At 45.3% G+C, this 14752-nt stretch overlaps 1 protein-coding gene across 4 annotated transcripts in view; it reads left to right on the plus strand.

The window, feature by feature from the left end:
• The window catches only part of MYO7A (myosin VIIA), a 98163-nt gene that overhangs the window by 9825 nt on the left and 73586 nt on the right, over positions 1–14752 (plus strand). For all 4 annotated transcript variants that reach the window (XM_017735947.1, XM_017735949.1, XM_017735948.1 and 1 more), the window contains exons 2-4: positions 175–181; positions 1859–1861; positions 8820–8877. In XM_017735947.1, coding sequence (XP_017591436.1) covers positions 8860–8877 — 18 coding nt within the window. In that variant the 5' untranslated portion in view covers positions 175–181; positions 1859–1861; positions 8820–8859. The remainder of the gene's footprint in view (positions 1–174; positions 182–1858; positions 1862–8819; positions 8878–14752) is intronic.

Here is a 14752-nt window from a genome sequence, read left to right on the forward strand (position 1 = left end):
CACTCTCAGATGAACAGAGGCTACTGCATATTGATTCTCTGACTTTCCAGAGGGGGGAGTTTTCTGTGATTTCTTGCTTTAATGTAACATTTTGGCTGGGACTCATTCTGCTGAGGTGTGTCTTTCCCTGGCACTGCTACCAAAACCCTCCAAACAGAGGTTTGGGGATCAAACCCCCGCTGTCAACTAAGTGCTCTTTTAACATATTTGCAGCTGCTCAGGGATGGGAGAAAGGAGGGGACATAGAAATGAAACCAGTCGCCTCAGGCTTCTTCTGTAGCCTACGGAGATAAATAAGCCTGATAGATGGAATGAATTGGGCTTTGGAGGCACTAGTGTGTCCCCATAGTCATGGGGGTGATCTTAGAGAGTCATAGAATCCTTCAGGTTGGAAAAGACCTCTAAGATGGTCAGTTCCAACCATTAACCCAGCACTGCAACGTTCACCAATAAGCGATGACCCTAAGTGCCTCATCCACATGCCTTTTGAGCACTTCTAGGGATGGTAATTCCACCACTGCCCTGGGCAGCCTGTTCCAATGCTTGAAAACCCTTTCAATGAAAAAAATTTTGCTAATTTTCAATTGAAACCTCCCCTGGCACAACTTGAGGCCATTTCCTCTTGTCCTGTTGCTTGTCACTAGGAAGAAGAGACCAACCCCCCACCTGGCTACAACGTCCTTTCAGGGAGTTGTAGAGAGAGATAAGGTCACTCCTTTTCTCCAGGCTAAACACGCACTGATCCCTTGGCTGCTCCTTGTCAGACTTGGGCTCCAGACCCTTCAGCCTTCCAATCTTTGTTGACTTGATTAAACCCAGTGTCTGCAATATCAGCTCAATCCCGCCTTGGGTGTTAGATGGGGCTTGGAACATGAAAAGAAAAGAATGAGAACCACAAAGACACCTAAATGACAGCACTGTCACGGGAGAGGAGACAATGGGTGCTGATTTGAGGCATAAAGCCACAACAGAGAGATACAGTAATGGACTCCCATTCTGGGATTTGCATGCTTACTCCGTGGTCCCCAGGCTTGTGTGGATAAACACAGTGACAGGTGTTTGCTCCCAGCTCTCCTCTGATCTGTGGCAGCCAGGAGGAGGCAAGGAAATGTTCAGGCATTGTTTTGCACCATCCCTAGGTAGTGAGTGCATCACAAAGCAGGCTCTTGCCTTTGTGGAAACTTTTGCTTCTGTCGTGAGTTCTACTTAAAATCACATCCTGATGTCTGCAGTGTTTTGGGGTTAGTTTTTGGGTTAGCTAGCTTATCACCTTTTGAGACATGGTGTCAACTCAGAGTGTTGCACTCTTGCACAGAATAACAGAATCAGTTAGGTTGGAAAAACCTCTGAGATCAAGTCCAACCTCTGACCAAACACCACCATGTCAATAGACCATGGCTAGTCTTTCCTTAAACATTTCCAGGAATGGTGACTCCACCACCTCCGTGGGTAGCTCTTTCCAAAATCTAATCACACTTTCAGTGAAGAAATTCTTCCTAATGTCCAAGCTAAACTTTCCCAGGAGCAGCCTAAGCCTATGTCCCCTTGTCCTGTCGCTGGTTGCCTGGGAGAAGAAACCAACGCCCACCTGGCTCCATCTCAGGTAGTTGTAGAGTATAGCTCAGAATGCACCCCCAACATAGCTAAACACACAGGGGGGTCAGCCTCTTTGGGGAACGGTCTTGTCCTCATCTGAAATATGCAAGAGTTTGGGTGACTCTGTTAGGAGATTGGTACTGACAAAGCAGAGGATCAAATGGACCGCAGATGTTCGTGAAGATGCTCAGAGGACCAGAGCACGTCTCCTATGAAGACAGGCTGAGAGGAGAGAGTTGGGTTTGTTCAGTCTGGGGAAGAGAAGGTTCTGGGAAGCATCCTTTCCAGTACCTAAAGGGGCTAAAAAAATTCTGGAGAGGGACTTTGGACAAGAGGATCTAATAATAGGACAAGGGGAGGGGAGTTGATTTACACTAAGATATAAGAGAGAATTTCTTTGCAATGAGGATGATAAGGCACTGGCACAGGCTGCCCAGAGAAGTGATCAATGCCCCATTACTGGAAGTATTCAAGGTCAGGTTGGATGGGGCTTTCAGCAACCTGATCTAGTGGAAGAGGTCTCTGCCCATGGCAAGGGGTTTGGACCAGATGACATTTAAAAGGTCCCTTCCAGTTCAAACTATTTTGTGATTCTCAAAAAGTTCTGAGCCCCTGCAGCTGGAGTTGAGTCTCCATAGTCCTTTCACTGGCCAGTGCAGTGCTTTGCAAAAGCAAACAGTGTGGCACAGCCTGAAGCTGTCATCACAGGCTCTGGTTAGTGCTGCAGCTCTTGGTGGAGGAAGGCACAGAGGATCACATTCCTTTCCCTTGCTGTCTTTTCAAGCCCTTCACAGTCTCAGGAGAGATCAGCACCTGAGCATTTCATGGCACCGCGTTTCACAGCTTGTGAAAATCAGCACAGTTTCAACCAAAGTCATTTTATCTCAATCATCTGATACTGCTGGGGACATGGTCATTGAGATTTTTAGCTGGGTCAAAAGAAACAACACTGTTTGCATTTTTAGCTGATCTGTAGTCAGCCTGATTAATGAGGTGAGCTCAGCACATGGTTTATAAGTGCTCAGTTTTCTGGGAGAAGCCACATTTTTCCTATTGTTCATCTCTACCCAAGGTCTGTTGAAAATCACACCCTATTTTTGGGTACTGAAATCTTTGGCTGGAAACGCTATCTCCTGCACAGCCCCTGGACTCGTCTGTCACTCATGTTGAGTAGATGACACCCTCTTTATTGGTGGTTTCAGTTACGAGCATCATTTCCCTGGGTTTCAGTTGCACTTGCAGAATGACAGACTGCAGTGTGCTTCAGCACTGCACTTTCTTCCTGCAACTACTTGCATGGAAAAGAAAAAGCCTGAATGTACGGAAGTGCAAAGTGTCTGTGTACGTAATGCAGCAAGGCTGCTCCTGTGCTGGGCTGTTTTACTACAGAAAGCCACCTTGGTACCTGTGGTCTTTTCATACTGTAGTTGTTTGGCTCATTGATTCCCTGGTTGTCCATGTTCTTTTGTGTAGGAAAGATGGTTTTTTACTCCAAGTAGCTGCAGTTTTATGGGTTTGGAGATTCCAGATCTGCGGGATAGCTGGAACATCCTTTTTGCTTTAAAAAAAAAAAAAAAAGTGCCAAACAAAACCCCACCACAATAACAAACTATCAGGTCTTCCCTGCAAACAGTATCCGCCCACGAGAAGGAGAAGCCTGACGGGAGTACCCTCAAATCTAATTAGCACCTAATCCTGTGCCTTTCATCACTGTAAGGCTGAGTGTTGCAGGAATAGCTAGAGAAAAAGCTGCGCATCTCCTAAAAGAGCCCTTGCAGGCTGTTGTTTAGTTGCACCGTACTTACTGCACACCAAGGAGCCCTTCTGAGGATCCAGGGCTTCCTCATGGATCTTTACCCAGCCTGCTATCCGATACACCTTTACATGTCAGCTTGCAGCTCCGCTTGAATTTGTCTTTTTCCCTCAGTTGTCTGGGAAGTTGGATCTGCAGCTGATAGGGAGGTAATTCTTTACACCAAAATACACCTCTTGTTCAAGCAGCTATTCGTCTCCTGAGACCAGCATTCACTGGAAATCTGGTAATCACTCAAGTTCTGTTCCAAAAGCTGTAGGAAAGGCTTTTCTTGACCTTCAGTGAATTTGGGTCAGAGCTTTTCCAGGAAAACAGGCTCTGTGCTGATCACAGTGCATGCTGAGCCCGCAGGCAGGCTGTGTCATGGATGCACCGCTCACATGAGCAGTGGTAATTCCAATGTTTTCTGCAGTTTATTGCCACTGTGACCTGCCTTGCTGAGGTGAGAGCTTCCTCACATTCCTCACGTCATTTGTCAGCCTGACCTCAAGCTGATCTGTCTGTGCGGAGGTGGCAATTAAGGCATAAATAAGGGAACTTTCTCAGCACGGTGGCAGGCAACATGTGGCCAGGTGGTGCTTGCAGTGTCCCCGCATCCCCACCACGAGAGTCTTGTGCTGTTTGCTCACTTGCAGAAGCTCAGGGTGTGCTGTCCTGTGTGTAAAAAAACCAGTAAATACTTGAGGTGAATTCCTGTTGCTATTTATTGCACTCTGGGCAATACCATTGCTTTTCATGAGAATACATCTTTTCTCCACGTTAAAGGAGATAACGGGTAACGAAACCAGAAGGCTGGATTTTACTTTTCTGGTGGAGTTAGAAATGACCATTTCTTCTTGCAAGGCTGAAGATACATGTGCCATGGGAAGGGAAGGTGTAAGTGAATGGCCACTACCATGACACTTCAGTCCAAAGCTCAGATGGGAGAAATGGGGGAGATCATAGAGTCATGGAATGGGTTGGGTTGAAAAGGACCTTAAAGATCATCTAGTTTCAACCCTTTTGCCATGGGCAGGGATACCTTCCTCTAGACCAGGCAAAACCCTCCATGTGGGCCCATCTGTGTGGTCAGTTGTAGTTGGTAAGCTGTGACTGCCTCAGGTGAGAAGCCGAAGGCAAATACAGAAGATGAGAAGATATTTAAATAATTTTTAACACTAAGAATTGTTTGAGTTGGAGCTAATTACCTAGAGAAGTAGTGGGTTGTCTCTGTTGAGGGCTTGCTTGTATTGATCAAGCTAGTAGGGAAGATTGCTCTTAGTCAAGAAGAAGATGAATGGCTGTCATATTCAGACTGACATCTTCTGACCTGAAAGCCCTGGTTGCCATTCAGGGCTCTAGGAAAAATACAAACTGTCATAGCTTCCCAACCATACCAGCTTCCAGATGGACAAAGACTAGGAGGAGTGGTATGTAGGGACGCTGCCTTCTTCCTTTCTGCTCGCTGTCACCCACAGTCAGTGGTTAGAGATCCCAAAGACTGGCGGGGTTTGTCAGCTTAACCGCATTCAAGAGCCATTGTTTTCCTTCCTGATTGTAATCCTGGTTTTGGTAAGGACAAAGGTGCTTGCCTCTGAGGGTGTAGGCCTGACCTTTTTATTTGCCATTTCTCAGATGAGCAGTAAAATACACTGGAAAATCCTTAATCCTTCTCAGATCCCTTGCAGGAGGGCAGGAGGTGAAAGCAGTTGTGTGCAGAGAGCACTGACGTTAAATCTCTTTGCTCAACTAAGGTGACAGACACATGTTTCTGCCAGTCAAGTGAAGTGGATATAAGACAAATGAAATTCTGGTTTTTCACGCTATGAAGTGCACAGGGTGTTCTCCAAAAGACAGGCTCTATACCAAGATGGGTATAGACAGGTACAGGCATGGAATGTGAATGCACACACCCCATAAATTAATTATTCATTTTTTTCACTGTATTTACATTCAGGAAAATCATGTAGGGCACAGAACTTCAGGAGAAAGGAATAGCGTGAAATACGTGAATTTCTTCTAACCAATGCTTAATAAGCATGTGCTCTGGAGGATTAGCACAGTGGAGTGATCCCCCAGGAAGTATGGCCAGTCATGTGGTTGGACTCTGGTCCTGAAGTACCAACAAGGAGCACAGAAATGCCAGTTAAAGAGATTAGAGTAGCAACCCCCTTCTTTGCAATTGCAGGATAATGGCTTCGTCCAGGTTCCTCAGACTTTCCCCCTCCAGAGTCTAACTCCATCAGGTTCCTTTTGTATTTAGGATCTCTTCAGAACCAGGAAAGCCATGCTGGAGATCACTGTGGTGCAGACCTCATACTGAAACACTCCTTGGTTTCTGTTGACCACAGCTTGCAAGCAAGTGGCATGTTCTGTGTGACACATCATTCTGCATCCAGAAGTAGTTTAAAGCCCCTTCAGCCTCACCCCACTGCCTCCCTCAGACACTCAGTTCAGATGATGTTCAACCAATGATGGCCACAAAGCTGAAAAATTAACCCAAATTACAAAAAATACACTTTCCAGAGGGTTGTTTCTGTGCCCTTATGTATGAGTGACTTGGAAGAGGTGCTGGATATGTTTTGTTTAGCCCACCTCATTTCCCAGACCATCTGTAGAGCTTCTCACAGGAGTGGGATTGAAGTGCCCTACACTCACCTGCCAGCAAGGGTCAGAGGGTCCAGGTGGCTGTTTTGTTCCACCAGGGCCCCCATGAATTAATAGGCAGCTGATCTCTTTGGTGCTCAGACAATCCCAATCCTTACTGATCCTTGTGGGAAGAACAGGCAGGGGAGTCTGCTGCTTCCCCTGCCCTTCCCTTTTGGGGTGTTCACTGCCGAGCAAGCTGTGGGGAAAGCTGGCTCTCAGTTGTGTACAAGCTCCCTTGCAAAGACATCATGAAGGGACTGACAATGCGCTGAACAAGAGTAAGCCTGGTGGCATGGGCTGAGACTAGACCTGCAGAAAATAAAAATAACAATAACCCACAAAAGAGTCTGGCCACCGAAGTCCTGTTTAAAACCAGAGTGGATTTGGTATGTGAATACTCTTCCAAACATGGCACAAGACCTATTCAGCATCACCACAGGCCAGGCTAAGCAGGTTGCCCACATACCAGGTAGTCTTAGTGCTGGGAACCAGGATAACCATGGAAAAGTGCTTTGCTTCAGCAGCAGCAGGACAAAAGCTGAAGGAGCAGTTCTGAGACCTGAACTTTTTTGGCTTTAGCCCAGCCTGTGGGAACAGATGTCCCATGCATGGTTTTTGCAATGTGGACACCCAATGGGGCCAGCACACCTAGGTCACTTGGCTAATTAGCATAAAATTTATGCCTGGAATACTTAGGAGCTCCCTTGTTGGGCAAGATCTCTGTTTTTCAGAGAAGAAAAGGGAGGAAAGGAACTACTAGATGACTTGGTCATAGCAGATGTCCTTCAGCCAAGGAACTCCAAATGCTATCCAACTACCCACCCCAGCATCCAACACTGACCCTCATATCATCATGTTCAGACCTCTGAAGAACCTCCCCCAGAGCCTACTCTGAGCCAGGCTAAGATTTCACTGACTATTCCCAGTGGAGTAAACTCTTCAACATCCCTAGGCAGTCTGCTTCAGGGCTTTCTACTTGGCAGGGTTAGAAAGTTATTTTCAACCCATGTGAATTAAAGAGAAGAGTAATAATTTAGTGTGCTACAGAGAAGGTTCAATCTTAGAATTAGGAAAAGTGCCTCATAGCCTTTCAGTTATTAAAGTGTGCATGTGATTTTCCACCACTCATCTTCCTTCTAGGAAAAGCAAAATTAATTCATTAAATATGGCCTGTGGCCAGAGTTTGTCTAGTGAGTATTTCCTAGTGAACAGTGGTGCCCTGGCTGTTCTTAGGACACCAGTTCCTTTCCCAGGCAATGCAGATGGTTTGTGGATCATGTAGATGGCTTTAACAGATGGATGTTTTCATTAAGGTGGTTGAAGGCACTTGGATGGCAAATGCCTACAAATTTCAGTGGGGTAGTTATCTCCATCAAATATGTGGTCTGTGAAAATGTAGAGGCGGTGCAGGCAGCTGGTGAGGAAAAAGGGAATAACTGGAAATTCTGTTGAGCCATTACAGTCTCTGCAGGAGCTAATAGAGATAAATCCTGCCTTTCTAGCTAGGATGGGAACATCTGTGTTTCCCGCTACACCTGAGAGGCTGCAGAAAATTCAGCCAGCAGGATCAGCACCAAAGGCCAAGTCCCTACTGTCTGAATGGGATGCAAGCAGTTGCTGCTGGTGGGGAAATCACTTTCCTTGCCATGAGGAAAGTGTGTAGGGACATGCTTTACTCATGGCAAATGGGACATTATTGTAACTTTTTTTTTTTGCAAGACTGAGTCTGCCTCTTTGGGACATCCGACCTGGACACAATTGTGGGGAGGGTGGAAAGACTTCTCCCTCCCATCCCCCCAAGATGTTTGGTTTTAGTAGGGGAAGCATAAAAATGAAAGTCATGGCTAAAACTTGAAACAAAATATTTAGGTTTTTATGATGAGTCCAGATTACTTTGCAACTGTGAATGACAATGTCTTGTGTCCTGCAAGATTATCCTTCATCAGCCTTCACATGTCTAGTGTCCTGTGGGAATTGTGTCTCTGAGAACTAGTGCCTTTTTCCCTGCTTTTTAAGGCATGAGTATTTTTACTATGCTGGAAAACATTCCACACCATAAATACAACAATTATTGATTTTCATGTAGCAAGGATGACTGAGAGATTAAAAGCTGCAGAAATTCAATTCTTTGAAAGCATTTTTCAGTCATACAAACCCAACACATTTAATTTTGGGAGCTGTGAAATGGCACCAGAGCAGCAAGCACAAACTCAGGAGCAGCGTGAGACTTTCCCATGTAAATCCCACAAAGATACAATTTGCACTACAGCTGGAGCAGAGAGAGGAAATACTCCATCCAGTTCAGGTCTCAGTTCGAGGCTCTGCTGGGGGACTTGATATTTTCTTTCCGCTCTTGAAAGCAGTTTGGATAGAAAGATGAAAAGCCAGCCAGCTTTGTGGTGTGCTGAGGACAGTACTCCCTGTCTCCATGTGCTTTAGTTCATACCACGGGATCCAAAGACACATGTAATAAATCAGTATCAGTGTGTTTGCTGGGTTAATCCTTGAATAACTTTCTAGGACTCAGTTTACAAAATATTACTTGCATAAGCAACCTCCAGTCCCAGTCTCATTCACCTCTGTGCCAGCATTAATCTGGATGTATTTAGAGGATTGTCTCTCACTGTCTGGAATTAATATTACGAAAGCATTGGGAGTTTCAGTGCTACTAGCCCTCTTCCACACCTAGGGCTGTGGAAACGCTGTAGGGTTGGGACAGTCCCCGAGCTGGGTCTCTTGAGTCTGGAGGAGAGTCATTTATTGCTGACTTCTTTTGATTTAGGTCCATTCCTGGTGATTGCTGATGTGTTTATACAGGAACCATGGTCATTCTACGACAGGTAAGTGAATCATTCCTGTCTTCAGCTTCTCTAGTTTTACTCCATCACCACAGGCACTAATAAAAAAATTTTTTTTGGAGGGGATGGGTCAAGTCAGGTTATTTTTGTCCTATCTTATTTCCCTAAAAGGACTGTTACAAGATGCAGAGATACTCATTAGCCTTAATCCTTGATTGGCTTAGAGGAAATCATTGCTCTGTGTGTGTAGTCCAGATTAACCTCACACAATGTTCCACTTCTATTTTCTCATCTGGGATGGCCCAAAAGCTGCACGTGAGTCCTGGACATGCAGAAGAATAAAACAGCTTACTGCCTGACTTAAAATAGGATCTGGTCAAAAATTGATTTTCAATTTCCAGGAACAGTTCTGCTTTGGTTGTGTAAAAATTGAGTCTTTTTGCACATTCAAAAGAAATCGAGGGGTGGAGCACCTCTGATGTGGAGACAGTCTGAGATAGTTGGGATTGAGAAGAAGAAGGGGAAGAGAAGGCTCCAGGGGGGCCTTGTGTCACCTTGCATTACTAAACAGGGCTTGTAAAAAAGGAGAGCAACTTTTACATTGGCAGGCAGTGATGGGACTGGGGAAGTGCTTTTAAACTAACAGAGGACTAGATTAGATCAGATATTAGGAAGAAATTCTTTCCTGGAGAGGCACTGGAACAGGTTGCCCAGAGAAGCTGCCCCATCCCTGGAAGTGCTCAAAGGAAGGTTGGAATGGGCTTTGAGTGATCTGGTCTAATGGAAGGTGATCCTGCTCATGGCAGGGGGTTTGGAACGAGATGATACTTTAAGTCTCTTCCAACCCAAACCATTCTATGATTCTATGAATTGAAAAATTAATTGTGTAGCAGGTCTCATGTAGATTCTGCAATAATTTAGGGCTTCAGATTGTAGTGTTTTCCCTTTGTCTAGGCATAACATGTCTCACTCTCAGCTTCTTATTGCCGTGTCTCACCTGGGGAGGACTGACAGTCCCGCCACGTGTCCTGGGTTGGGGCTGCTGATTGAGACTCAAGTGTATTTGTCAATACAGTCGAGCATTGATGCAATGGAGCAAATCTACCCAACAATTTTGATTTAATTCTGTGTCTTGCTTGGTAAGCCTGCTTTTGTCCAGCAGAAAGCACTGGACCTTTGAAGGAACTCACATAGTTTCAGTTTATAGCAGTGACACAAAGAGCTGAGGATAGCTTTGAGTGGAAGGAATGCCAGAGATCTTGTGGAGCAACTGAAATGCTTTTTATAGTGTTTCCCCACCCTGCCAGAACCTGAGCCCAACAAAAACCGGCTGCACTTCAGTAGGGGTGTGAAGAAGTTCAGTCCTCCTTCCAAAGGCTCCAAGGCGTTGGCCCCATGCACAAACTGCCTGATGCAGTTTGCAATGACAAGGAAAATGGGTGTGGAAATAAACATGAATTGGGTTAAAAGGTCAGAACAGCAGTTGAGAAATACCCTGTAACAACTCTGTCTAGGATGATATCGCTCTGGGCTGCCTGTCATGTCTCTCTCTGGGAGGTACCCCTATGTGGTTCAGCTACTGGTTCATAGTCTTCTGTACCGGTCTGAATTCACACTTTGCAGAGCCTTAATCAAATTGAGCACCTTCCTCGTTATCTAAAAACAAAGTGTTCCGTCTAGGCAAGGCTGCAGCGTGCTTCTGAATAATTCTGGGCACTCTCCCTGTGGGTTCAGATGCCAAGCAGTGGCTAGCAGGTATCAGGGAAATAGGTTTGTGTTGAATTTGTTGCTTACTGCAGACATCTCTGCAGCATGGAAAAGGTGAGCAATGACCTCTCTGTGATGAAGTCAGGTTACCGAGTTGTTAGCAGGTACAGGCCCTTTCTCAAGTCACTTCATACCACTTTGTCCCATCTGAAGGTCCTTTCTGAGTCACATAGGAAACACTTTGCTCTCTGTGACCCAAAAGACTGCTGTTTATGTGATGCTTAATTGCAAATAGCAGCAATATTCATATTTTGCGTCCTTCAGTTTTGCTGTAAGATTTTGGAAATACATCTGTGATGTTCATGACCTGTATTACTTTACAAGGAGCTTTCTCTCTGTCTTTTTCGTGCTCGTTCTTGAATGTGCACAACATGCTTACAGTCCTGCCATCCTACAGCTTTTTCAAACAAAACCCCAAATCATCACCTGGGATAGATGAGCACAGAGTTTTGGGCCCTTATGGCTTGGTTTCCCTGTCCTTACCCAGCTGTAAATCCAGGAATTCTGAAGATGAGCCTGTGACATTGCTTCCCTTCCATTTTCCCATCAAAACAATTCCTACCAGGATCTCCCTTAGGGAGGGAGAACTGAGCACCGAGGGCAGTGCACAGCTCCAGCGAGGAGGAGAAAGCACACAGAGCTTTCTGCCTGCCCTGTGCCTTCTGCCCAGTAATCCAAAAGAAAAGCCAATATTGTTCCCCAGCAGGGGCCTGCAGGGAGCCAAACTTATCAGCTTTAGTCACTAGCAAATTACTAGTGGCAAGTCCATTTCCATGCACAAAGAAAAGGAAGATGGAAAAGGAGGGCTTCCTGAATTCCTGCCCTGGCAGCCTGACAAGTTGGTTTGGCTCCACAGCACAGCAGCAGCTCGTTCATGCATGTTCTGTCTGCTACGTAAAGCAGAGACATTTTTGGAGCTGGAGTGGCGACAGGGAGGGTGTGGTGGTCCTGCCCACAGCTGACCACACAGCCTGGCCAGGAAGAGGGCTTTCCTGGTGGCAAATGGCAACAGACTGCTGCTTGCTGCATGGCTCTTTTTGCCAGATCTGTCTTCTCACTCCTGTGGGCAAGCCCTCAATTAACCCAGTGTTAAATCCAAGGTGCTGCAAATTTGCTGTTGCTGGGCCAGCGCAACAGAAATCAAACCCACTTATCTGCTGGGAAATAAAACGTGCTGCAAAATTAAAGTCTTTCGTGGAAGACTGAGTTCAGCATCAGGAGTTGGACTGGATGATCCTTATGCATCCCTTCCAACCCAGGACATTCTATGATCCTGCAAATCTCATCCATTAAGCTGGACTTTTCAGATTATTGTATCTGTGTTACTGTGGTCGCCTGACCACGTCCAGACCACATGAGAAGCATCACTGCTATTGTAGGTTTTCCCCATTCTTAGTGTCCCCCATACCTGCTCCTGCAGTTATGGGGAGAAAAGTGGAACTAAGAGTTAAAAGAAACAGTGGAACCCTAATCCAAGCAGATAAAGGAAACCAAAGTTCAGCCAGACATTAAGGTCTTGAGGGATCAAGGACAGTGGATGCTTCACACTATAAAGCTCTTTTTAGTTCAATAGCAAAACAAGGAAGTTGTTCTAACTATTTTGAAACTTTGCAGTTTCAAAGTCAGAGACTTCAGCTCTGCTCTCCTGGCTTGTCAGAGCTGCTGGGGAGGCGACTCTTGGGGGCAATGCCAAAATCTCGCCATTTCCTTGCCACTCTCCACTCTGCAGTTCCTGTGACATCTCTGGCATTTCTTTGAATGTAAAGTCCCCAGTACAGCTTCAGTTTTAAACCCCACAGGGCCAACATGAACAGGACAGTCCTTGATATCTTCATGTCTCTGTTTTCTGAGGATATTTGTTGCTTCCTGCTCTTGTGCTAGGAATGGCCTTTAGGTAAAACTGTCCTTTCTCCTTCTTGCCATTTCTCAGTGTTTGTATGCAGAGTTATAGTTTTCCATTGTACCCTTGGAGCTGACCAAAATCCTACAAAACCCTTTTTACCCCCCTCACGTTAAACAAGCTCTGCAGTCCTCTTGTGATGGCGGCAGCCCTTTCTTCACTACTCCAGCTTAGCTTCTTCTTGTTAAGACCAGAATTGCACATTGCAATGCAGGTGGAGGGGATTTGTGCAGTGTGTAAATGAGCAGAAATAGATTTTGTGACTGCCAGTGTTTACAGAGTCTCAGTTTAATGCTCCAGGAGATGTTTCCGCATGCTGGGAGTAAGAATAGCAGAGACCAGGTTTTGAAACCTTTCAGTTCATTCACAGACATCACCCCCTTGGGCTGTGTGAGCAGTGGCTTTACCTGGAGCTGAGATACACAGTTTTGAGCACACACTCAGCTTTGCCAAGTGATTCATTGTGCAATATGTTTTGCTAGCAAGGAGGAAGGGGCGGGGGAGAAAAACAACGTTGTTGTAGGTCTTCTTGGGGCTCATCTGTAGTCATGTTATTATAAAAAGCAAAGTGTAACTCTGCTGTTTGGATTCTCTTTCTCATAAACACTGAATAATTTAAGTCTTCTCCCATTTATGCCTTGTATCTGTCTGATCTATGAGTCTGAGGCTTCCCTGGATAGCTGTAATGCAGCAGTGAAAAGTCCAGCACAAGCCAACCAAAGGGCACATTTGCATATAGATTGAAACATGAATCGTTGGGAGCCATTCATTAGTTGCAGTACTCAAGACATTTGGCATTTTAACAGCTCTTTGCATCAAATCCTTTCCATCACGTTTATGGGGCAATTAAAGTGCTGGGGTTGTTGTGCGCAGAAAATGAGGCTGCAGGCTAGGGAGATGCTCTTGCACTGCTATGGTTGTGGAATATAAATTGTGTGATGTCAAATAAAGGCAAAGCAAGCAGTCTCAGCCCTGGTGTGGAGATACCCTCTTAGAGAGCAAAAAAAAATTCCTGCTTCTTGATACCTCAGACAAACCCCCAGCATCCGTTTTCCCTGAAGTGCATGCACTGAAACCTTCATCTATTTGAATTCAAGACAGAGAAGGCTTGGAGTGAGAGTTGTTGTATGTGGGACTGAGTTTAGTATTGCTTTTTTAAAAGGCAGTAGCAAAATACTCAGCTAATAGGACATTCATTTGAGGGTATAGGAAATTTCAAAGGACTCAATAACAAATTTTACCTTGACTTCCTATTGGGGCCACATGTTTCCCCAGGAGAGCTCTTGCAGAGCAGCTCATATATCATCTTGTCTTGCTTGATGGTAACTTCTCCATGATTGTCAGAGCCTTTAAAGATGCATTTAACTTGCTGAGACCTGTCATCTGGAGCAAAAAGAGAGGGGTTCAGCTCCTCAAACTGTCTCTTTCTCTTAAACCCTCCAACTCATCATAGCCTCAAGTTGTGCCAGGGGAGTTGCGGTTGGATATTAGGAAAAAATTTCTTCACCAAAAGGATGATCAGTCATTGGAATAGGCTGCTTAGGGCAGTGGTGGAGTCATCATCCCTGGAGGTATTAAAAAGATGTGTAGATGTGGAACTTGGGGATGTGGCTTAGAGTGTTGGGTTAACAGTTGGAGTTGATGATCTTAAGGGTGCTTTCCAACCTAAATGATCATTCTATAATTCTATAACCTGACCCTGAAAATGTCTCACTGTATTTACATGCTTTCTGTAAAAAAAAAAAAAAAAAATCTGTCATGAATCTTGACCCTCCCCTGGCCACTCTGTCGCAGCTGGTGGAATGGGGGTCTGCTGGCCCATCTATCAACCCTTTTTTCAGGAGCAAAGTTTGGGGAGGGAGATTAGAAATCCTTCATTGTCATCCACCCCACATCTTATCCTGCCACCAGGGATCACCACAAGGGTTGATTTCACTTGGTCATCCAGCCATGGAGCCTCTGGTTACTGTTCTCAAAGGGAGGAAGCACTTTCATCCCAGCAGTGCAAACAAAAAAAAAAAAGAGCTCAGGAGTTCCTGTCCTATCCTATCCCATCCCACCCTCCCCATTCCATCCCATCCCCATGCCCTCATACCCACCTACCTCCATCTGTCCCAGATGTGTGAGACAGCTATTAGCTGGACCACCTTGTCCATAATTTTGCCAAAATCATATGATTCACATGTACTTCTAAAAATCTTTTACATAAGTTATGATTTGGTTTTTTCTGTTATTTTTACTCAGGTCAGT

This window comes from Corvus brachyrhynchos, unplaced genomic scaffold, assembly GCF_000691975.1.
Source record: "Corvus brachyrhynchos isolate BGI_N302 unplaced genomic scaffold, ASM69197v1 scaffold44, whole genome shotgun sequence".
In the NCBI taxonomy this organism is placed as follows: Eukaryota; Metazoa; Chordata; class Aves; order Passeriformes; family Corvidae; genus Corvus; species Corvus brachyrhynchos.